The following is a 23064-nucleotide window of genomic DNA, read 5'->3' as shown; positions in this document are numbered from 1 at the left end:
CTCCAGTCCGGGGTGGGACCCAAGAGTCTGGATCTACTGTGAAGGGACATTGGTGTGTTGGTCATCAGAGATGAAAGAACCAACCCCCACAGCTCTTTCCCTGGCTTTGGACTTGATCCAGAGACAAGTGAGGAGTGAAAGGAGAGGAAGAGAAGCATTGTGGGAGCAGGAGAACGGTGGCTGAGCTGTTCCTGTCCTCCAGGTGTGATAATGAGAAAAGTCAATAGACAAGAAGATGGCTTGTCACTCAAATGAATGAAACCTGGGGCATGGTGATGGAATTGATGTGGATGTCCAAGGCTCTGAGCACTAATCTTGACAATGCAATGAAATCTATCTCAGAACCAGGAGCGTGTGTGTGTGTGTGTGTGTGTGTGTGTGTGTGTGTGTGTGTGTGTGTGTGTGTGTGTATGTATGTATAGTGTATTTTGACCAACTGTTTTATTCAGTGAATTTTGTGTAAGTTCTACTCCAAGAACTAAGAAAGCCATTTAAGTTCAAAGGCAGGAAAAGACTGGTTTGCCAGCCCAACACAGAAGGTTTAGTCTCTCCCTGCACTGTCAGTGATAAGGTTGTCAACTAGAGGCCCACAGTTGAGTTCTTTTAAATATAGTCAATATCTGGGAAAGGAGACAAAACAATACGTTATTGTAAGAAGAGGTAAAACATAAGTATATACATATGTAATATAATTATAGATTATTGCATAGACTTAATTCTAGGAATAATCATGTGCTTATACTAATGTAGGTTATAGCTATTATAGATTGTGGATGTGTGTTGAGATACCAGTTATAAAGTCAAATATATTTTTATTTAGATAGGCTAATTATATCATCAGATTTGAATCTACTGTTATTGAAAATATAAAATAAGTCCTTAGAAACAAAGGACCCAGACTCCAAAACCTTTGGCAATGGCCATCATTATGACTTATGGCTGGAGATGCCATGGCTGGCCTGGCTAGTGCTGACTATGACAGTGGCAATGTGAAACTTATAGGCTTCCCTTTATCCTCTCTGAGTGCTTTTAAACCATTTTGATGAGGTGCTTAGGCTTTGTGTATGAGCCACATTTACCCAAGTTCTTATTGCCTGGGGTTGCATTTTTAGTGTGTGTGTGTGTGTTCACATGCATGTGTGCACATGCATGTGCCACAGGGCACATGTGGTGGTCAGAAGACAACTTAAGAGTCACTCAGACTGGTTGACGACAGGCTTGATGTTATGTACCTGTACCCACTGAGCCAGCACACAGGCTGGTGGGCACTTTAAAGTGCTTGTTTATTTTTTTTTTAAAGGTGTGTAAGCTTTCTGTGAATCAGAGTCTCCATCACAGAGCACAGCACTGGTCCAGCAAGATGGCTCAGCTGGTAAAGGCACTGGCTGCCAAGCCCAATGACCTGAGTTCTTAACACTAGATACAAGGTAGAAGGAAAGAACTGAAAGGTTGCCCTCTGACATCCACATGTATGCCATAGTACACGTGTGCCCATAATCATACATGTGCACACACATCAACACAACAAATAAAACAGTAAAAAGCAGGTCTGATGCTTTAAGACAAAGTAATAGCCCCAGAAAAGAAATGGCAAGTGAAACCTTGGGCTCACCATCCATGGCCAAGCTCTTGGACTCACCATCCATGGCCCTGCTCTTGGGCTCACCATCCATGGCCCTGCTCTTGGGCTCACCACCCATGGCCAAGCTCTTGGGCTCAGCATCCATGACCCTGCTCTTGTGCTCACCATCCATGGCCCTGCTCTTGTGCTCACCATCCATGGCCCTGTTCTTGTGCTGACTACCCATGGCCAAGCTCTTGTGCTCACCATTCATGGCCCTGCTCTTGAGCTCACCATCCATGTCCCTGCTCTTGGGCTCACCATCCATGTCCCTGCTCATGGGCTCACCATCCATGTCCCTGCTCTTGGACTCACCATCCATAGCCCTGCTCTTGGGCTCACCATCCATGGCCCTGCTCTTGTGCTCACCATCCATGGCCCTGCTCTTGGGCTCACCATCCATGGCCAAGCTCTTGGACTCACCATCCATGTCCCTGCTCTTGTGCTCACCATCCATAGCCAAGCTCTTGTGCTCACCATCCATGGCCCTGCTCTTGGCCTCACCATCCATGGCCCTGCTCTTGGGCTCACCATCCATGGCCCCGCTCTTTTTTCCCTGTGTGACGTGTCAGGCCTATTCTGGAACTCAGCTCAGCAGTTGGCTTAGTAAATGCATAATCTTCACCAACCAACTTCAAATCTCAGCTATGTGAACCTCACACCCTTAGTGTCTCTTGTGAGTGTAGCTTCCCAGCAGAGCTTTGTCTGCTGACCTCCCCTCTGTATCTCTTGTTCTTTCTTGGTTCCCCTGCTTTCTGTACTCCATGTCTTTCTTTGTTGATTTATGACTTCTTTTTTTAGGAAGCAAACCCTTAGTAGCTTCTTCAGAAAGGATGTGCAAAAGGCAAATTGCTAGCCACATGTTTGCACATGTCTCCATCTGCTGAGACACTCCCTGGATTTAGAATGTTCATTGGGAAGTTGTTTTTGCAAATTTCCAAGGGATGTCTCCATCATTTTCTACCTTTATGCTACTAACAAGTTCATACCATTTGAGTCTTCAACTTTCTGTATGGCATATTCCATTCCCCTCTTTCTAGAAGCTTAGGGAATAGCCTTGTAGGGCTCAGTTGTACTAAGTGGTGAGGATTTTGTTTTGGTCAGCAGTCCACCCGTCCCACTGGACTCTGGACTTTGTCCATCTCTCTCGTTGCCTTCATTTCTGCAACGTTTTCCTGCTGGTCCCCCTGTTATAGCTGTCTCTGTGGTTCCTTTCTAGAATATTCTGTTTTATCAGTGCTGAGCCCCCTGCTCTGGTCTTCTTCATCTGGTCTGTTTACCACCTCTGTCTTGCAATCTGTCTCTGTCTTGCTATTTGCACTCCTACCCCAGACTGGTCCTTTTCTGTAGATCCTTCGAGAAGCCATTCCAAGAGTAGTCCTCATTCTTTCCTTGCACAGCTTAGCATGCCACTTGTTGCCTTTGCATCTGCTAGCACTGTTATAAACCCAAGGCCTAACTGCACGCCTCCTGAAATAGTTGGTTTTGTTTATTTCCACCGATGTCAGCACAGTTCCTCCTCATACATCTCTTTTGTTGCAATAGCTCAGAAAACACATTTGGGATTTTCATGCATTCATATATTTTAAGAGCTGCAGCCTCTGTGCCATCGCCACCAACCCCATGCTTACTATTTATATCAACATTCGGGAGTCATGCTTTCTCTTTTATGGAGCCCTGTCCAATTTGCAGTAGGCTTTCTTGCAGATGCTACCATTCCCTTAACTCCATTTATTTAGATTTGTTTCCCAAATAACTGGTGCTGTCCTTTGAAAAAAAAAAAGGTGTCTGCCCTGGCCTCTACTGCTAAACCCCGTGCTGCCCTCTGCAGCTTTCTACGTTGCCTCTTCATTTGAGAATTCAGCTGGCTCATGTCTGACAATCCTTTCTGGTTCTGTGTGTGTCACTCATGCTTCATAATGTTAATGAATCAGAGCATATGCCACAACCGTTGAAGTAATACTGAGGGAGAAACAAATGGATAAAAGCATCAGTTTGTTCCAACTCTACAAAACCCTTTACCTACTTTTGGTCTGTGTAAAGCTCCCATCCATTTCCAAACAGATTTATTTCTGTTCCCAGCAGTTCTCTGTAATGCGTTTACATTTACATACTTAATTTTTATTCTGGGTAACCCAAACTTTTTTTTAATTAAGACTTTACCTAATCTCTTTTTTTAAATTGAGATCACCTGTTTCATATTATTCATAAAATTAAGAAACTGATGTTGGAATCAAGAAAGCACTTGCTAATCAATGTTGAACATGGTAGAAATTGAAAGCCCCCTCATTTTCTCAATGGACTTTCTGTGGGCTCCAGGGCTTGTGTTGCAGAGCTCTTTGATTAAACACTGTGCGCAGTAAGATGACTGCTTCCTTTGGAAATAGCTCCAGTGTATGGGTCTATGTGCTTGGTGTCTGTTCCCTTTTCCTTATCCATTACTGTATTAGCATCTGTCTTGCAATTCACCATCCTGTATTTCTGTGAAGCTTCTTTAAAGAAATCTGGACATTTTAAGTAACAGCTTACATACTGTACACTGACATTTCTGGCCTGAATGGAAGTTTCCTTGGGACAAAAATTAAAATTACAAAGTGAGCATAGAGCTGGAAGGTGGCTCAGCAGTTGTTAAGAATGTGAACCAGATCCCTCAGTAGTTGGATGAGGTTTCTAGCACAACAATTAGGGTGTTTGGCCATCCCATCACCAGAGTAGGTCAGTTCAGGCTGTCTCTCGACCTCTGCCAGCAGTCTGTTGTGTGGGTATCTTTGTGGATTTCTGTGGGCCTCTCTAGCACTTTGCTTCTTCCTATTCTCATGTGGTCTTTATTTACCATGGTCTCCTATTCCTTGTTCTCCCTCTCTGTTGTTGATCCAGCTGGGATCTCCCGCTCCCCCAAGCTCTCTTTCCCTCAACCCTCGCCTTTCATTAGGCCCCGGGTGGATCTCTGGGAGTCCAATTAGCGAGAATGAGGAGGGTTTATATGAGCGAGAAGTGTTGAGACCAAGGTTGGATAAAGCACAGGGACAAATAGCCAAATGAATGGAAACACATGAACTATGAACCAATGGCTGAGGGGTCCCCACTGGATCAGGCCCTCTGAATGGATGAGACAGTTGATTGGCTTGATCTGTTTGGGAGGCATCCAGGCAGTGGGACCAGATCTTGTGCTCATTGCATGAGTTGGCTGTTTGAAACCTGGGACCTATGCAGGATTGTTTGGCTCGGCCTGGGAGGAGGGGACTAGACCTACCTGGACTGAGTCTACCAGGTTGACCTCAGTCTGTGGGGAAGGCTTTGCCCTGGAGGAGATGGGAATGGGGGGGGGGGGTTGGGGGGAAGGTGAGGGGGACGGGAGGGGGGAGAACAAGGGAATCCGTGGCTGATATGTAGAACTGAATTGTATTGCAAAATAAATTAATAAAAAAAAAAAAAAAAAAAAAAAGAATGTGAACCAGAGTTCAGTTCCCAGCGTCCACATTGGTTCACAGCCACTTGTACCCCTAGCACCAGGGGATTTGACACTATCTTATGGCCTCTGAGGGTGCCCACGCAAGTCACTGTGCTCAAACACACACACAGAGCTCAGACACATAAATAGAAATGAATTGAATCTTATTTGTAAGTGGGTCTCAACTTCACCCCAGTGTGCTCAGTCTCGGGTGAAAGGCCCCACCACTCTTTCTAGGACCCTCCAGCTGCTGTTCTTTCTCTGATGGGGAACATTATCATCCCACTTCCATCTCCTCTTTCTCCTGCGTTCCACTGCCTTCCACATTTCAGCAGAAGACTACAAACTGAAGGATGGGGTGACTGAAAGAGTGACAGTCAAGTGGCAGTCTAACATGGACATGTGCCTCAGGAAGGGTATTGGTCAGCTAAGTCACAGTAGTCTTCATTGCTCATGTGCTCAGTTCTCAGACTTGACTGGGTGGCCAGGACAGTTGAGTTCTTGAAGTTTGGCTTTGAAACACAAATTAAGGTTCAGTAAACTTCTTTCTATCAAAAAAGAAAAATTATAGTAACTTTGTATGGTCAGGAAAAAGAAGCCACTGGAAACTTGTGGGATTTTGATAAGGACCTTAGGGAAGAAAGCCTGTATGCCTCAATATTTGTCATCTTATTAGGGCTTTCTGTCAGCTACCCAGTGTATCAGTCACTCGGTCTTCAGTGTCTTTTGTTAATATACTATATGTACACATGTGTGCATAGACATGGCACATATATGCATCAATAAATAACTGGATAGAAAAGGAATTTTTCTCTGCATTTCCCTTTATGAAATACATACCTAATCCATCCTTTTCAGGTAGAGATATTGTGTTTAAGACATTCTGATCTGGCGTTCTCTCTGTCTCTGTCTCCCCTGACAGTCATGCCTCAGTCATTGTCTTCAATGAAGAGGACCATTGATGCAGATAATCCAAATCTCTGGTTAATCCTCTCTGTTGGGTTAGGTCATAGGCCTACCACTGAAGGCCATGGGTCTCCTGCACCTGGGGTTCAGTCATGGCTTCCCCGAGGAACAGAGGGCTATGGTGGACACTAAGAGATAAGGCCCATGGCAGGGGGGTAATCTGCAAGGCAAATAGTCTCACGGGGATTGTTAGGAGCCCCTTGTTCAGGAAACAAAACAAGGGGCAGCAGGTCTTCCCTCCCTGAGGCTGAGAAGCTTACCCTCTTGCCCTGAGTTCAGGAACTTGGTGGTGTTCAGATGGCCATGGACAACCGAATTTTAGCCAAAGTAAAGCTACCATTCACGTACAAACTATCATAAGCCAATAGTAGAGGAAAGGCATGTTCCATTGACCCACAACCACAGCAGGAGGAGAGGGCAGGCTAAAGTCTTCATTGTTCCTGTTCAGGGGCTGCCTCTATCCTGAGTTCCACCACAGGCAGGCTTTGGGCTTCCAGCAACTCATGTGCAGTGGCTTCCTAATCCTCTAATTGTTTAGCACCTGATTATTTGAATTTGTGCCTAAGTGCATCATAGCCAAGAGGTACCACACAGCAAGATAGTCACTAAAAATTCTATCAGTCAACAGAGTAATTTGGAGTAGCCGTTTTATCTCAGATTGTCAAGAATCTCGATGAGTTTCTATAGTGCTGGAAGGAACCCTAAACTTGGAAACAAAAATAATAACAGTTGCCCAAATGCATTTGTCAGAATAGCAGGATCTGAAATGTGCCTGAAGTAAGCTCTTGCTTGGTGTGGGTCGGTTTTCAGCTCATACTTAATCGTCATTCCCCGCTTTGAAATGTATCCTCTTTCTGGCTTGAGAGCAGATCTTGAAACGAAGATCTGCCAATGCTTGATGAGAGGCAGTATGGGAAATATATTCACATGCATGCTGTCGTCTGCTTTTCTTTGCAAGAGAAAGCACTTATTATTCCACCATGTTTTAAGCTCATATGTCTTAAACACTCCAAGAGGAGAAAATTAGCATATTTGTCTACTGGCTCCCCGAGGACAGTGTAGTATAGATAATAATATTGACTCTTTACTATGGAAATGCTGTGAATTAGATTCTGCCCCAAGCACTGTACAGACAGGAGCTCATGCAATCTTCTCTTCCTGGGTAGGTGTTATAATCAGATGAGGAAACTGGGGTGCATAACAGTGAGGCACTTATTCCAGTGCTACCCTACCCCCAGGCCTAGAAAGTCCCCTTGCTCCTCCCACATGGTGGTTGTAAGGGCCTGGGTGCCTGAGGCCATGGCCACAGGGCTGGAGGAAAGGGCTCCCTGCTTTCTCCCTGGTGCTGTGAAAGCTGCTCGGCTGTGTCTGCTTTGAGCCACTTACGGATCCCTCACCTAAAGCCAAATGGAAAGGCCCACAGGGGCTCTGGGAACCCCTCACTGTAACCCTCCTCCCAAACCTTGATCCCCCTGGTTTTTGACCTTTACCACCATGTGAAGTAGAGAATGGAGCCCATCAGAACTTGACAATACATCCTTATAAGGTGCCAAGCTTCCTTCTCTCTGGCTGGCAGTTAGGGGATAAGCACCATCCTCTTCCTCTCTATGAGCAGGGAATACAAGGTGGTTTTGACTTGTGCTGCAAGGAAAGACTCCACCAGCTTCTCTGTCCAGGTGCCTCCTGATCTTTCTGATATAGCTTGTTCACTTTGGAGATTTCACCAAAGCCTGTTCTTCTGTCAGGTGGGGTCATCATGATCGCTGGAGCTGTTTAATACCCCGAGCAGGACCGTCAACCTGTAAAAATTGAATATCACATGGACTTTAAACACACATCCCTTATAAAATTTTTAAAGCTTGCTAGATTTTATTAGAATGTGTGAACCAGACTGAGTATATTAAATTTATGAATCCAATTGATGCAGTACCATAATAATTCAATACAATATGCTTATGTCATTAAACTCATAAAGCAGATTCTCTGAATAGCTATAATGAATAGTTCTGATTCTGTAATCACAGACTAACATTTTCACCCTGATGAATTTTAACTGGGAGCTCTCAGACTTCTATGTAACATCAAGAAATAAATACCATGTTTCAAGTGGTGACTACTTATTTCAAGTATTTACTTCAAAACCTAGGGTAGTAAAGGTAGCTGGTATAACAGAAGTACTTGCAAGGAGAGAGTTACTCTCTAGGACTGCTAAAAGGTTTGGAAGTCACTGACATGAAATAGAATAGGACAGTAATTTATATCTAATCATAAATTATACATAGGAACCAAAGAAACCTTCAGTCTATCTTGATTAATTTCATTCATTTCTTCTTTCCTTATCTTACTACCAATCCTATTGGCTGTCTGGACCCTGGATAGGGCAAGCCTGGGTTTTTCATCTTTCCCAAGCTAAGAGAGGTCAGGCCACTCGTGTATCTGACATTGAATCCTAGCTTCTTAGGGACAGAGCTCAGACAAAGCCCCAGAACGTGTAAGCAGCTGCATGCAAACATTCCCTCCAGTGTATAAACTAGTTCAAGTCACAGGCTTGACCTGAATTCAAATAGAGGTAGGAAGCTACAAAAGCATGGCTTACTGGGGTCAATAATAGAGCAAACTACAAGGCATTCCATTTCCCAGTCAACTTCCTGCCTGGCTAACTTTATCTCTTCTCAGAAGTTGGAAACTTATAGTGAAGAAAATGGCTTCCACAACGGGTGGTCATAACAAGATGGTCATAACAACAGGTGGTCATAATAAGCTTTTGAAACAAAGACATGGTTGCCATTTCCTAGAACATGCAGTACAGAACCATGTGTAGTTAAGGTTATAGGCAGGGCACAACCCAATCCTTGAGAAACAGGTTTAATCATAAACAGGAATGAATCTAGTTTGTCTTTACTATAAGATGGCTTTCAAGCCTAAGATGGAAGCAGGTTTGTTTATCATTACCTGCCCTGTGCAGGGTACGGAGTATGCCCACCACCTCTGTGTGATCTATCCAGAAAAGTGGCAGTGTGGAGCAGGAGGGCTATCTTTTGTAATATAATATAATCATAACATTAATACTACCTCTTGGCCTGCAAAGCCCAGCCTAGATGGATATTTCTGTAGGCTAGGGGAAGTTTACGTGTCAGGACTGGACATGCTATAAGGAACCCAAGAAGGGTCTCAACTGGAAACGCTAGTAAAACTATTCAGCCATTCAGGATACCTTATGGTGTCTTAGATTTTAAGCTAAATATGGGTGTGTGGTCAAAGGTCATAAAAGGGCCATAAGTGGGAAAAGGAAGTCTTAAAGGAGATTTGTGATGGGCTAAAAAAAAAGAAGGAATTCAGAAAAGCAGGGTAACAGAATCCGTGTAACAAGAAAGCAAAGGGGAAGGTAGTTGGGGAGGAAGGTTACTAGCAGGAGGGGGTGCCAAGTTTGGGGGAGGGGATGCTGGAGCAAGGACCAACAGCAACAAAGTGAATGAAGTCCCATCAAGAAACCCATTGCTTTGTACACCAATTAAGAAAAAAATTAAAAAGATAGATGGGGTTTGGATGACAGGGCAAAGCACCCAACAGCAAGAGAGGTGTGATTCTGAGCACTCAGAGGGAGACTGTGTGTCTGTCCTACTCAGCACATGGTGCCAGACCTGGCACGGTCCTTCATGGAGAGCAGGTGTGCAGTGACTGCTGGATGCATGCATGTGTCAGCTGGACCAAATTTTCCTCATTGCATCAGAATGCGCAGGTCATTTAGGTCAAGTTAGGAGGTGTATCCAGCATACTTGATGATCCAGTGCAGCTGAGTTGTAGAGTTTCTGAAATGCCAGTGAAAAGTGGGCAGACTAATATTTGTGGGAGTTTGGAACTGGGAAGACTTGGACAGGGGAATTTCATAGAGCCTACTGGATTGATTTATAACACAGTAAGAACCAGACCTTTCTAAGATCTGGAGATATCCTGGGGTATCTCCATCTGGACCTGAAATATCTTCAGAGCTCATCAGTCAATGACAAATTCTCTAAGTTTCTCTGCCAGGTAAATGGATCCTGTAGGTCTTACTAGACAGATGCTTGTCTTGTGTTCCCACCCAATGACTTCTGGGGATGAAGAATGCCCTTGAACTCTCCTCCCTGCTAAATGTACAGTTGAAAGGCAGATGAGGCCCTATTACATTTCTAAAGAACATTTCATTTCAATTTTAATGATTTCAATAACTTTAAATTACAGATTTATGTTAAAATTCTGTAAAAGGAAGCAAGTTCCACAACAGTGAGATAGTTGAGAGAATCATCAGAATGACACAGCTCAGTGATGTATTGCACATGAACTAAGGAGCGGGCCACAGCTATAGATGGGGGGGGCCTTATTAAAGCAGAACCTTCTTAATAGCATAAAATGCTCATGACTTCATCCCTGCTAATTAAAATAGAGGGGAAGGAGCCAATAGATAAGAGGGCTGACACCTCTGAACACTTCTGAAGGCCCAATTATCCCCACCTGCGCGCGCACACACACACACACACACACACACACACACACACACACACACACACACACACACACGAGAGAGAGAGAGAGAGAGAGAGAGAGAGAGAGAGAGAGAGAGAGAGAGAGAGAGAGAGAGAAAGAGAGAGAAAGAGAGAGAGAGAGAGTGAAAATCTTTGAAAGTCAAAGGGTATTCCAGGAACCTACTTTAACATGGTATTGAAAGTCCTTTAACATGGTATTGAAAGTCCTAAAGACAGGCCACATTTCATCTCTGACTTCAAGATGACATGACCCTTGAAGGTCATATGAGAATATTTTGATTGTCTCCCAGACTAGAAGCGCTAGTCATTCTGTCCTTCTTTGTGGCTGTTGACCTTGACTAAGTCAGGGCCTCTTGATGTCAGTGTCCTCATCTCTAAGCAGAGCGTGTCTTAGAGGTCCTATTGCTCAGAAACTGGGAAATGCTTCTTACAAAGCTCTGGTGACCTGAATCTAGATTCTGAGTTCTCCACACAGCCCTGCTACATGTGCCAGCCTAACTCCCTCCCTCACACGGTTTGCTGAATTTAGACTTCATTCCTCCTTCCCTGTTCCCAAACCTTCCCTTCCTTCAAGATCCCAGGCCTGAAAAGGACCACCTCTAAAATAAGAAGGGGCTGTACCTGGAAATGTCCTATTAGCCCTAGAAGATTTTGCTCAGGTAGACAGCTGAGGCCCTGGGCTGTATCTGGGGTCACCCTCACATGTCATTTGAAGGTCTGGAGTCTGGTGAGAAGCCCAGCAGAGACTGCCTGGAGACTAGATTTTACCCAGTTCTTCCAGCAGGGAAAGCCTGTGGTCAGCTGAAAAGGCATTATAGGTCAGCATGAATCTTGTCTATATATTGACCTTCATCAAGAAGGTCTGTGCATATAGCAACACATTATTTCAGAGCCATGGCTTGCAAACCATAGTCAATATACTACATCCTGGGGACAAATAAAAACTTAATAGATTGTATGCTTGCTTATCACTGAATTTACTGTAGAGTGTGTTTTGCCTTTCAGAACTATTAACTTACCTAGTAGACCATACTAGCCCTGTTGGTACAGAAGACTAGTAATGTTTAGTTATGTTTTGAAGTGCCAGAGGAATTTTGAAGATAGGCCTAAATGTAGATCAAGATTTAGGGAGTGCTCCTCCCAGCCTGATGCTTTGCTGGGGATGTGTAGCTCGCTGCTCTGCCTCATCTGGACTGTTATTTTCAAAAGCCTCCTAGGTTCACAGTCTTCTTAGAAGAAGAGTGTCATGGGCTGATGTCTTGATCTGACAGCTAGTCAACCATGAGGAACTCAGTCATGATCCACATGGAAGATTTCTCTTGATTTCATGGCTATCTACCATCTGCCTGCATCTTGGGGACTGTTTACAGTAAACTTTATTGTGAACCATAGCAGCTGACTATGGCCACTTAAGAAAAATAGACTCACCAATCCTAAGCCTTGGCAAGGGACAAAGACTAAAGACTCTGGTCTTCAAATTTCACTCACTCTTGAAAATTCTCCATGACAGTAGCTGTGCAATCTGGGGATGCCTTGCTGAATCCCCAAAGACCCTTTGGTTCTAGCACATTCTAAGGGCTGACTCCAGTAGCTTTTTGGCTGTGATGTGTCAATCCAAGAATATGCGTAGGAAAAATTGTCCAGCCTTCTTTCCTTAATAAAGCCAGATGAGCTGTCTTCAAAGAATGGGTGTCTCTTCAGAGCGGAGACCTGGATGCTCTCTAAAAAGGGAAGTGGAAACAGGACAGTCAGGAAAATGGTCAGGGTCTTCAAAGTCACTGTGAGTGTCACCTCTGCAGAAAAGCATGAGGGGTAAAGAATGCAGGCAGCAGTCCCCACTGGAGCACCATTAAGCTTAGGAAAGGCAGTTTATGAGGCTCAAACAGCTGAGACACCCCTAGATGGCTTCACTCTTTGAAGACAAGATGGGCTCAGCAGAGGGAGCTCTGTGGGTGAGCCTAGTAGATGCGATCAACCTCTCGGCAAAGCCCTGGTGTTAAGCCTTGGCTGTCTAGCTTAGATGCCCACGGACCTCTGTGGTATTACTTAGCCTCCCTGGGTCTGCTTCTGTATTGATTATACAGACTTGACAATTGTCCCCATCTCATTAAGTTTCTATAGAAATTTAATAAACACCTTTAAGAATTCTCACAGTGCTTAGAACTTTGCAAGTCTTTGATAAATGGAGCTTGGCAAGAAAGTCTTATTTTGCTGAGGCGTGGGATCTGCTAAACAAGAAGGCATTCAGAAACCTCATTGTTTCATGTCTGTGACAGTCATGTATATACCATCATTTGTCATCTTTAAAAGCTCATGGTCCAAGACAGGCATGGTGATTCCTGTCTAGAATTCCAGCATTGGGAAGACTCATGAAGGAGAATTGTTTGAGTGTGAGACTAGCCTGGACTTCATAGTGAATTTGAAGCCAACCTTAGCTACATAATAAGACCTTCACTTAAAAAGTAAATAATAGCCCTGAATTCATATAAATTATGTGTGTGTGTGTGTGTGTGTGTGTTTGTGTGTATGTGTGTAACATATAGCCTGAGAAAGTTGTATTTATATATTTAGGAAAAAATATATAATATGCATATTATATATTAGATATATGAAACAGCAGAGAAATAGAGACCATGAATTTGAGTGAAAGTAAAGTGGGAAGTTCATGGGTTCATGAGTTCATGGGAAAGGTTGGTGGAAGGAAATGATATAAACATTTTAATTTCATAAATAAATAACAAATAAAAACAAAGGCCCACAGTTCCTTACAGAGTATTGTCTTCATTTGTTTGAGGGAATTTCTTTTTTTTTTTTTTTTTTTTTTTTTTGGTTTTTTCGAGACAGGGTTTCTCTGTGTAGCTTTGCGCCTTTCCTGGAACTCACTTGGTAGTCCAGGCTGGCCTCGAACTCACAGAGATCCTCCTGGCTCTGCCTCCCGAGTGCTGGGATTAAAGGCGTGCGCCACCACCGCCCGGCATTGTTTGAGGGAATTTCTTAAGCCACATGGCAGACATACAAGGGTCTGTCACTCCCAGTCACCTCCACCAGCTTGCTGTCCTCGAATTGGCAGACTTTCCCAGACTGTAAACTGCACTGGAAACCTTTGAAGGAAGTCACTTTATGACATCAAGGTGCTATGTGTCAGTGCTGAAATACTCCTTGAGATTAGCCATCTAAATTTGATTTTCTGAAAGCATTGATAAGAAAGCTCTTATTTATGCCTAATGTTGGTTCAAGTGGCAAAAAGTGCATAGCCTAGATAGCTATGTCTGATATATTTCTTACTATTCTTAAATCCTTTCGGCCAACTTGTAAACAAGTAAATCATAGGCATTTGTCCTCTGTTGTCATGCTTTCGTCCCCCACTCTCTGCTTCTCTTAACTCTCACTTTCACAGTAGCCCTTCTTCCCCTGTCTCACCAGACACCCCAAACTCCCTTACTCCCTACCCCCCGCCATGGTCAGTCACATAGATCCTCACTTGCTATGGCATTCTTCCTTGTTCTCTACATTGTAGTCTTGCTGGAGGATTTAGACTGACTTGATTTTCCATCTTGCCTCCATGGCAGGGCTGCAATGTTGCCCATCCCCACAGGTGCCATTGCTGTCCTAGGTGCCCCTGAGCCAAGACATAAACCAGGCAAGGACTCATTATGACACCATCCCAGGCAGAGGTTGCTGGTCCTCTGTGGATCCTCACAGGACACGTGTTTTAAGTATCCTCACTTCAGTTTCATTTTACCGAATGAAAGACACAGCAGTTGGATATTGGGTCTTACAAATCCTTTTCCTGCTTTGCACTTCTGACCCTGATAAGTCACTTAAACTCCTAATGTCCTTCAGTTTTTTCAATTCTCTTTTTATGGAGTGTGCTACCCTGGGGATGCAGCCTGGTTCCTGAACTTCTTTCTCACATGCTGAGGATATCTGTGGGTCAACAGAAGAGGGGTACCTATAACAGAAGGACTTTTTATTTCTTCCTTCAGGTACAGATGTGGTAGAAATTATTTTGTGCCCAAGCAACAAAAATCATTCAAAGTGGAGTTCATCATTGAAACAGAACTCAGAAAGACCAAACAAGTCATTATTGTCAGCCCCCCTCTTGGTCACCTGTGAAATAAAACAGTGAAAGGTCCTGAATGCCACAACTACACACTTAGAGCAGGTGCATCGCACACATCCCACAGTGGGACTCTTGGACAAAGGGTGCATCAAACAGTGAGAGTCAGACACAGAGAGTGTTCTGAACCAGTACCAGTCCAGACAGTGAACTGTTGCTACCCTCGGGAAGAGACTTTCAGATCATGGGGACACAGGAGGGTTGGCTGGATGGAAAGTCTTGTTGTTTATAACCAGTGCTGACCACATACATAGGCATGTTCATTGGTGGGAATTTCATTAGGTCATATACTCATATGATGTGATGTTCTCCAGGCATATATTAAAACTTAAAATTAACTCTGGAAACAATTGTCAATGTTATGTCTCAGCACTTTTCCTAAGCTAGATAGTATGCCATGGTTAACTGGGGACTGCAGGTAAGAATGACAATCCCGAGACCTTGAGAAACTTTTGGAATGTTCATTCTGTTTACTTCTCGCCCTACCCACAGCCCTTAGTTTTGTCCTTCCCTGGAACTGGATCAGCCCACTTCAAACATAACCAATAAAGGCCATGCCTTGTTGTACAGCCCTGGGAACACCTTGTGGTCACGGCCAAGTCATTTCCTAGCCACATGCTGTCTCACCACAGAAGCTGTCTGTGTCAGAGAAGCCAACTGCCCCATACTCTGACTGTGCGGGGAATTATTTGGAGAGAGAAAGCTCTGCAATGTGAAGAGGTGGCCAGATCAGATCTTTCTGTCTGGAGGTTTCATGAAGCCATGGTAATGAGTTTATTTGAAGATGAAGTCATTACCTTCAGCAGATTTATAGCTCTCTTGTAATGGCCATGCTGTGACAGGGAAGGTGTCTCCAGTACTTCCTCCTTTTCTTTTATTTATCTTTTTAACTTTGCTTCTCACTATACACAATTTCAGGCTTTATTGGCCCTTTAAAAGGACCCTACTTTGTGAACTAATTATGACAAATGTTGATACAACATCTGTTCTTGGATTCCAATTGCCTTGTAGTCTGTCAGAGTTCATCTGGAAAACAAGCTTGATGTAAACATTCTGTTGTCAATGCGCTCCCCCTGGCTTGTGGAGAAGGGGCTGCCCAGGTGCTCCTGAGTCTGTGCTTCTGCATGGAAGACCCCCTCTGTCCCTGCAGGAAACTGCACATCAGGCACAGTTCAGTGCACAGCTGGGCAAGCCCTCATCTGTCCCATTTAAAGTCATTGCCCTGTTTTTCTTCAAGGTTTTTATTAGCAGATATTAGTTACACATGACAATGGGTTTCTTTATGATCAGAGTTATCCCCTATAATGCTCTTTTTGTTTTGGTTTGGTTTGGTTTGGTTTTTTCGAGACAGGGTTTCTCTATGTAGCCCTGGCTATCCTGGAACTCACTTTATAGACCAGGCTGGCCTCTAACTCACAGAGATCCGCCTGCCTCTGCCTCCTAAGTGCTGGGATTAAAGGCATGGGCCACCACCTTCACTCCATCTGATTCTTTTCTTCTTCCTAGCCAGTCTCTTTTCTGATTTCATCTATCATCTATCTATCTATTTGTGAACTAATTAGTCTAATTAGGCTTGCTTCCAAAAATGTGGTTGAGAGATTATTTACCAGGATATGGGTAGTTTAGCAGTGACTATGTCACTAAAGGAAATGTTTCTTTGTCTCCCAGCAACCATGAACTGTCTGTAGCTCCTCAGGGAGGGGAGAGGCCACATGAGCCTCTCCCCATTACATGATGGAATGTTTCTGGGTCCAATCTTATTTCAGGTCTTAAGTGAATAACCACAACTGCTGAGACAAGAGTACCATGCCATGCTCCTACTTTCTCTCTCTCTCTCTTTTTTTTTTTTTTTTTTTTTTTTTTTTTGGTTTTTCGAGACAGGGTTTCTCTGTGTAGCTTTGTGCTTTTCCTGGAACTTACTCTGTAGCCCCGGCTGGCCTTGAACTCACAGAGATCCACCTGGCTCTACCTCCCGAGTGCTGGGATTAAAGGCATGCACCACCACCACCCAGCAAGCTCTTACCTTCTTAACCCCACCACATACACAGTGTTCCCTGGGCCTGGGAGGGGATGACGTAGATAACTCAGTTAGGTTCACCAGTCATTTTATTCTCTGTGTTGTGACCAGTCATGAGTTTTTGCATCTACAGCTAAAAGAAGCCTCTCAGGCTTTCCTAGTTAACTTCAGCTGTCAACTTGACACAGCCCAGAGTTATCTGAGGGAGTCTCAAATGAGGGCATGCCCCACTCATTGGCCTGTGGGCATGTTTGTGGGGCACCTTGGTGGTTAATTGATGTAGGAGAGCTCAGCCCATTGTGGATAGTTCCATCTGAGCATTTTGGGCCTGGGAGCTATGGGCACAAACAAAAGTATTTAGAAAGCAATTTGATAGATGCATCATGTCCATTTAGCAAAATGACTGCATTAGTTTCCTGCATAGGGCCTTCTACCTCGCCAGCCATAGGCTTTTGATTAGGTTTACAGTACCAGATAGCAGTTTCCACCTATGGAGCAGGCCTCAGAGCAGGAAGTGGTTCATTACCCCATAACACTCATGGCACTACTGCACCAGTTGGTGCATCTCGCCTGGCTGGTCAATAGTATACCGCACTGGGTCCATAGCTAAGTATCATTGCTGATAACTTTTCTTCTCAAGCATCCTGCGTAGCACCTTCTAGCACTGTGAGAGCTAAGCAGTACAGAATCAGCCTCCGGCTTTTATTTCTCTGTGTTCTAACCTGTGATGTTTCCAGAAACAGTCATATTGTGCACTTCTGGTGGGCAGCTTAGAGCAGTGACAATAACCTATATTGTTTGAGGGGCCTCTAGGGCCTCCTTGACCAGCAATGTGTTGGGCAATATCACACATCTGATGCCGGGACTCTCATTTAATAACCTTATGGCATCTGGAAATAACTTTTATATACCAATTCAGGATACCTCTGTTCACAATCTTATTTATTTCCACACTTTTTACATATATATGATTTCTAGTATATTTCCACTACTCTCTCTTTTCTCACTCCCTCACACGCCCTTACACAATTTTATTAGAACTTCCAAGTCTCTCTCCTATACACATACTATTTAATGTATTATAAGCTTATAGGGGCCAATTACATTCAAACTACCACAACCTTTTTCTGTTTAACTTTATTAGCTTAACATTATTGTCTCCACTTGTATCCATTTTTTTCTGGAGATGTCATTTCATTCTTCTTTACAGCTAAAAGCATTCAACTGTGTGTATATTCCTCTTTTTTTTTTTTTAATCCATCCCTCTGTTGTGAGACACTGAGTCTGGTTCAATAATTTAGCTCCTATGATTGGCACCATTATAAGCACTGATGTTGAAATGTCTTGTGACATGTGGATGTGGAATCCTTTAGGTAAATACCCAGAAATGAAATGCCTGGGTCACATAGAAGGTCTGCTGTTAGTTGGGTTTTGTTGTTGTTGTTGTTGTTGATTTTTTAGGACTCTGGCATCCATGGCGGCTGGGTTAGTTCTGTTGCCGCCAGCAGCATGTCAGGCTCCCTTTGGCCACATCCTTGCCAGCTTTCGTTCTTTGTTTTCTTAAGGACTGCTTTCCAGCCAGGGTAAGATGGCATCTCAGTGTCGTTTTGATTCACATTTCCTTGACCATTAGCAAAGTTGAACTCGTTTTCTGTTCATTGACCTTTAGTGTTCCTCTTTTGAGATTATATGTTCATCTCATTAGCCAATTTATTGATTGAGTTGGTTTCTTTTTTATTTGTTTTCTGCATTCTTTCTATGTTTTAGACATTAAACATCAGGTGTATAACTTCCAAGGATTTTCTCCCATTCTGTAGGCTGTTTCTTCACTTGACTGTTTTTACAAAAAAACATTCTAATCTCATGGGATCCCTCCCATTGGCCAACTGTTGGCTTTATTTGTTGAGCAACTGGATTCCTCTTGAGAAAAGCCCTGTCCATTCCTATACCTTGATGTGTTTTCCCCACTTTTTTCTCTAACAATTTCAGAATTTCCAGTCTGAAACTAAGGTATTCGATCCATTTGGAGAATGAGATAGAGTGATTTAATTTCATAAATTTTGTACATATGGATTCCCAGCTTTCATAGGACAGTTAAAGAGGCTGTCTTTGCTCTGTTGAAGATTCTTGGCATTTGTTGTCAAAACCAGGGCTGGGGAAATGACTTTTCCCCATCTATCACTGGATGAAGCACTCTGTGTGGGTTCAAGTGATTAGAATCCACAGAAAGCTACCTGGACCACCACGTGGCTTTAGCCTTGGCAGCTCGGGTGTTGTGTCTCCCATCTATCCAACAAACTGATATTCTTACAAGTCTCTTCAACTAGGAAAACTAAAGTCACGTTTCCTTTTGGCTTCTGACGTGAGAAAAACGCCAAGGCTACTCCCTCTGCCCTTCTCACTTGGCTAGGCATTTTCTTGCCTTCCCCTGATTTCAGCTTCAGAATCTTCTGTGGAGAGGCTTGACTGAGACTTAAGAATACTGAGCTAGGAAACCAAGTTTTAGTGAAAACTTCTTGTTTTTGAATCTTTGTGCTTGGTGGCCAGCCTCTTGTGTACCCCACCAGCAGCTTCCTCAATAGAAAGTCTCAGTTTCAAAGAAAGGGTGTCATTCTAGGATTCTAGGAAGGGTATGAAGATCATGCCAAATTGGGTGACTTGAGAAACTTCTGTGGTGGTGCAAGTGTTTGTTATCTTGGTTTGGTGACAGTTTCATGTGCACAACGCTGGTCAAATGATATATTTAGAGAATTTTGGGAGATCTGCTCCCACTTTTTCCCCAGGGTACTCTTGAGTAGGGAGAAGTGAGAAATATTTAGATTGAATTACAGAGGGGAGAGAGACAGAAATACTGGATCGCCTCAGGAGGGCCTGAATCCTTATCCACCAGCCCCTCCTGGCTCTTCTAAAGGGCTTGTTAAAGGAATACCAAGGGGTGGAGAAAAAGACCTCCCCCTAGCACAGCCAAGTGCAGACCTTTCCTAACACCTGGTAATCATGCATGTGGTCAAGCCATCCCTTAATGCAGCTCTGCTGAGTAAAGCAAGCTCAGATCTCACTAGGAAGCTTTGTGGGCCTCCACAGAGAATGTATAGTTTGAGGTCTGGAAGTATAGTTAGTTCAGTGGGGGAGTGACTGACTGGCATGCACAAGGCTGGAGATTCCATCCTTGGCACCACAGAGAAGGTGAAAAAGGAATATACAGTTTATCTCTGCATATTCAGCTTTACTTCTGTGAAGTGCACAAAGTCAGAGGGTAGTAGTGATGGTGTATAAAGGTGACCTGAGCCCTTGCCATTAATTTTAAACAAGTGGCTAACAAACTTATTTGAACTAAATAACTTCTTTCAAAGGACAGCTGAGTCTCCCCATTCATAAAGGTAGCTGAGCTTTCCTCTAGGAGAAACTTCAGCTGAGGCCAAATAATTCCTTATCCTTGGGCCCTAGAGCATCCCTGGCTTCTAACCCCTAGAGTATGCCTCAACACACACATGAGAGTTACAGGTGTCCACACATTGCCTGTGGAGCTACCACCCCTAGGTGGGAGCCACTGCTCTAGGATTGGACTTCTGTTTTGTTACAGTCAAGAATAACAATGCTTCATTTCCGAATTTGTGCCAGGATTGTGTATATTTTTAAATGAATGGAGACAGTTCCTTTTCTGTGTTGACAAAACTTGCCTGACCTGAATTGCAGGCGCTATTCTTGTACATCCCCTTCTTCCCTAATATTTGTTTCTGGCACCCACGGCTGAGTTCACTCTCTGCATCTCATCTCAGGCATCCTTTCTCTCTCAGTTCCATAAAAGGCAAGTGATGTTGTGATGAACACCTGCCATGGGGGAGAGAAAGGTAGAAAGCCCAGAGCATTTCACCTTTCACCTTAGGAAGAATATGTTGTTATTGATGATGATTATAGAAGTTTTTAAATATTCTGTAAATATTAGTACTTGGAACTGACCCTATTTATACATAGGATTCAAAGAAGATACAAATGCTAATGTTGCTCAGATGGACACACCAGCCAATGTGAAACTTGAGAAGAAAATGACATTTTAAGTAGGGTAAAGTTGCCATAGGGAACATGTCCCGTCCTAGCACCTCTGGCATTCCACATGGCCCTGTCTACAGGAGGACCTCAGGTGACATTTCTGTAGATTAGAGTCCTATAGGCCTGGACATCACAGCCTGTCTGCACTGCATAGGCTGGCCAGGGCCAAGGTGGTCAAGGCCCTTTGGAGCATTCTGTCCTTGGTTTTGTTTATGAAATAAATGTATGTGTAGATCATTGGTACATTGGACATTTTCTCTCCCCTCCTTGACTCTAGCACTGTCTTGACCATGTTCTTCACTCTTGTCTTGTCCCAGAAATACCTCAGGGAGTTTTTCAGTGTGATGCTCCAGTCTGCAACATCTCCCCTTCACATCAACAAAGTGGGGCTGACCCTGTCGAAGCATACCATTTGTGAGTTCTCGCCGTTCTTCAAGAAAGGAGTCTTTGACTACAGCAGCCATGGAACAGGATAGATCTGAGGTGACAAGGAACCACCAACACAGTGCCTTCTCATCCAAGTGTCTCCACTACAGGCAGACCCCGCACCAGGATCCCGGCTGCCTCCTCCTGTTGGGGCAGCATGCAGCAGCCAACCCAGACCACCTAACACACCATATCTAGTGCCTGAGTTTGGGAGTGGGCTGCTTTGCCTACCAAGGGCGACCCTGACCGGCAGTTGTTCCTGTACCTCTGCACTTGAACGTGGCCTTCCCCATAGTGCTTCCTTCTCATTGTGCAGCAAGTCAGTCCCCTGTGGCAAGATGGGTGTGTGGCTTGCTTATCTTGGGGCTCCCAGAGCCAAGTCAACTTGGGACCTCCCAGAGTGGGTGGCTTACCAGACCACCTTAAATGACTTCCATCTGGTTTCCTCTTTCACCAAAATATGCTTGTTTTTTATACTCCTTCCATGTGGCTGGCTATATTTCAAAGATGTTTACATCTTTGAAGTTTACACCAAATGTCCTGTTCTGCAAAAAGGATCTCTAGGCCAATCATGAAAAGAGTCTTCCATGCCTGACAAGTTGGATGTAGACAACATCACTTAAAACTTGCAGAAACCCCTAAAAATAAGACATTGCTTAAACCTTCAATATTTGAGGGCATTTTCCCAAACTTCAATGGCTGTTGTCCATTCTTGAGCTTTTTCTCCATAAAACAAGTACAAAGCTGGATGCAATCTTTCAACTATCCTTTTGTTCATGTTTTAGTACAGAATCTTCAGGATCATTATCTACAAAAAAGAGAATTTGCAGTAGTTTATTAATAATCCCTCAATTACTCAGGACATAATGTAGCATTGCACATCTATGTACAGTGAAACTGCTTCGTTTATCAAAAGAAAATTGTGAGTAGGAAAAATACGTGGTATATATTGAAATGTACATAATCCTACCTATAGATTTATATGTGTACGCTCCTGTAAAATAGTTCAATATCAAGCTGTATAATCATCCACACCAAATTTATTAAAGGTGTTTGCTTTTTCAACTGTTAAATTGAGCTGCTATCAATATTAAATGAAGTCATGAACTCTACCCTGTAGCTCAGTTTATTTTAAGTTTGTAATATGATCATTCCTACTGGTCCGTTTAACAATTGATCTGATGTGCTTAGGAAGATGCATAATGTATAATCTGGCACTTCTGTTGCAGAAAATGCAGTCACAGTAATGATTGAAGTCACAAATGAATGGCTAACAGCACATGTTTGCATTCAGTCTTCTAGAACATACCTGCCCAGCAGAACTCTCCAACCTTCAAAGTATGTTTAAAGATGCAGCTATTCCTATAAGGAGGAAACTAATATTCTCTTAATGAAATATCATAGCTTAACATAAAAAATTAAAATGGACTATTTATTTAATTGCCACAGGAGGACCTGCTTCTCTCTCCAGTCATGACTACAGGCCTAGGTTTCATAGCAGTTGAATTTAAGACTAAAGACTAAAGGCTAAAAACTGGGAGATGAGACTTAGCCACAGGTAATTTATTTAAAAGAAGTCCACCTGCTGAAGCCTCATTTCCTTGAGTAAATTTTTTTTTAACTGACCAATAATCTATCTCTTGCCCTTTGGGACCTATATTAAAAGCTAGGTTCATGGCAAGTATTTTGTTAAAATTATACATGATATTTGGCAAAAATAGTGTGTCCATGAGAAGTACAGTCATAAGACGATCCTCCTCCTATAGTCTTCATGATAGTGGTTGGAGCCTCAGCACTAGCTCTGGCTAAGGCCAGCAAAGGCCTGACGAGTCGCTCCATCTCCCCAGACCTTGGTCCCTACCTGAAAACAAAGCAATTCTCTGAGATGAT

The 23064-nt window shown here is 43.5% G+C and overlaps 1 protein-coding gene across 3 annotated transcripts in view; it reads left to right on the top strand.

Annotated features, from left to right (window-relative positions):
* Kif16b (kinesin family member 16B) overlaps positions 1–22286 on the top strand; it is a 279659-nt gene extending 257373 nt beyond the window's left edge. For all 3 annotated transcript variants that reach the window (XM_052723316.1, XM_052723317.1, XM_052723315.1), the window contains one exon: positions 21066–22286. In XM_052723316.1, coding sequence (XP_052579276.1) covers positions 21066–21224 — 159 coding nt within the window. In that variant the 3' untranslated portion in view covers positions 21225–22286. The remainder of the gene's footprint in view (positions 1–21065) is intronic.
* Positions 22287–23064: the final 778 nt, after the last annotated feature.

Source organism: Peromyscus californicus, unplaced genomic scaffold, assembly GCF_007827085.1.
Source record: "Peromyscus californicus insignis strain IS unplaced genomic scaffold, ASM782708v3 Scaffold_7__1_contigs__length_154581171, whole genome shotgun sequence".
In the NCBI taxonomy this organism is placed as follows: Eukaryota; Metazoa; Chordata; class Mammalia; order Rodentia; family Cricetidae; genus Peromyscus; species Peromyscus californicus.
The sequence above is the reverse complement of the archived record's forward strand: the minus strand, read 5'-3'. Positions and strand labels throughout refer to the sequence as shown.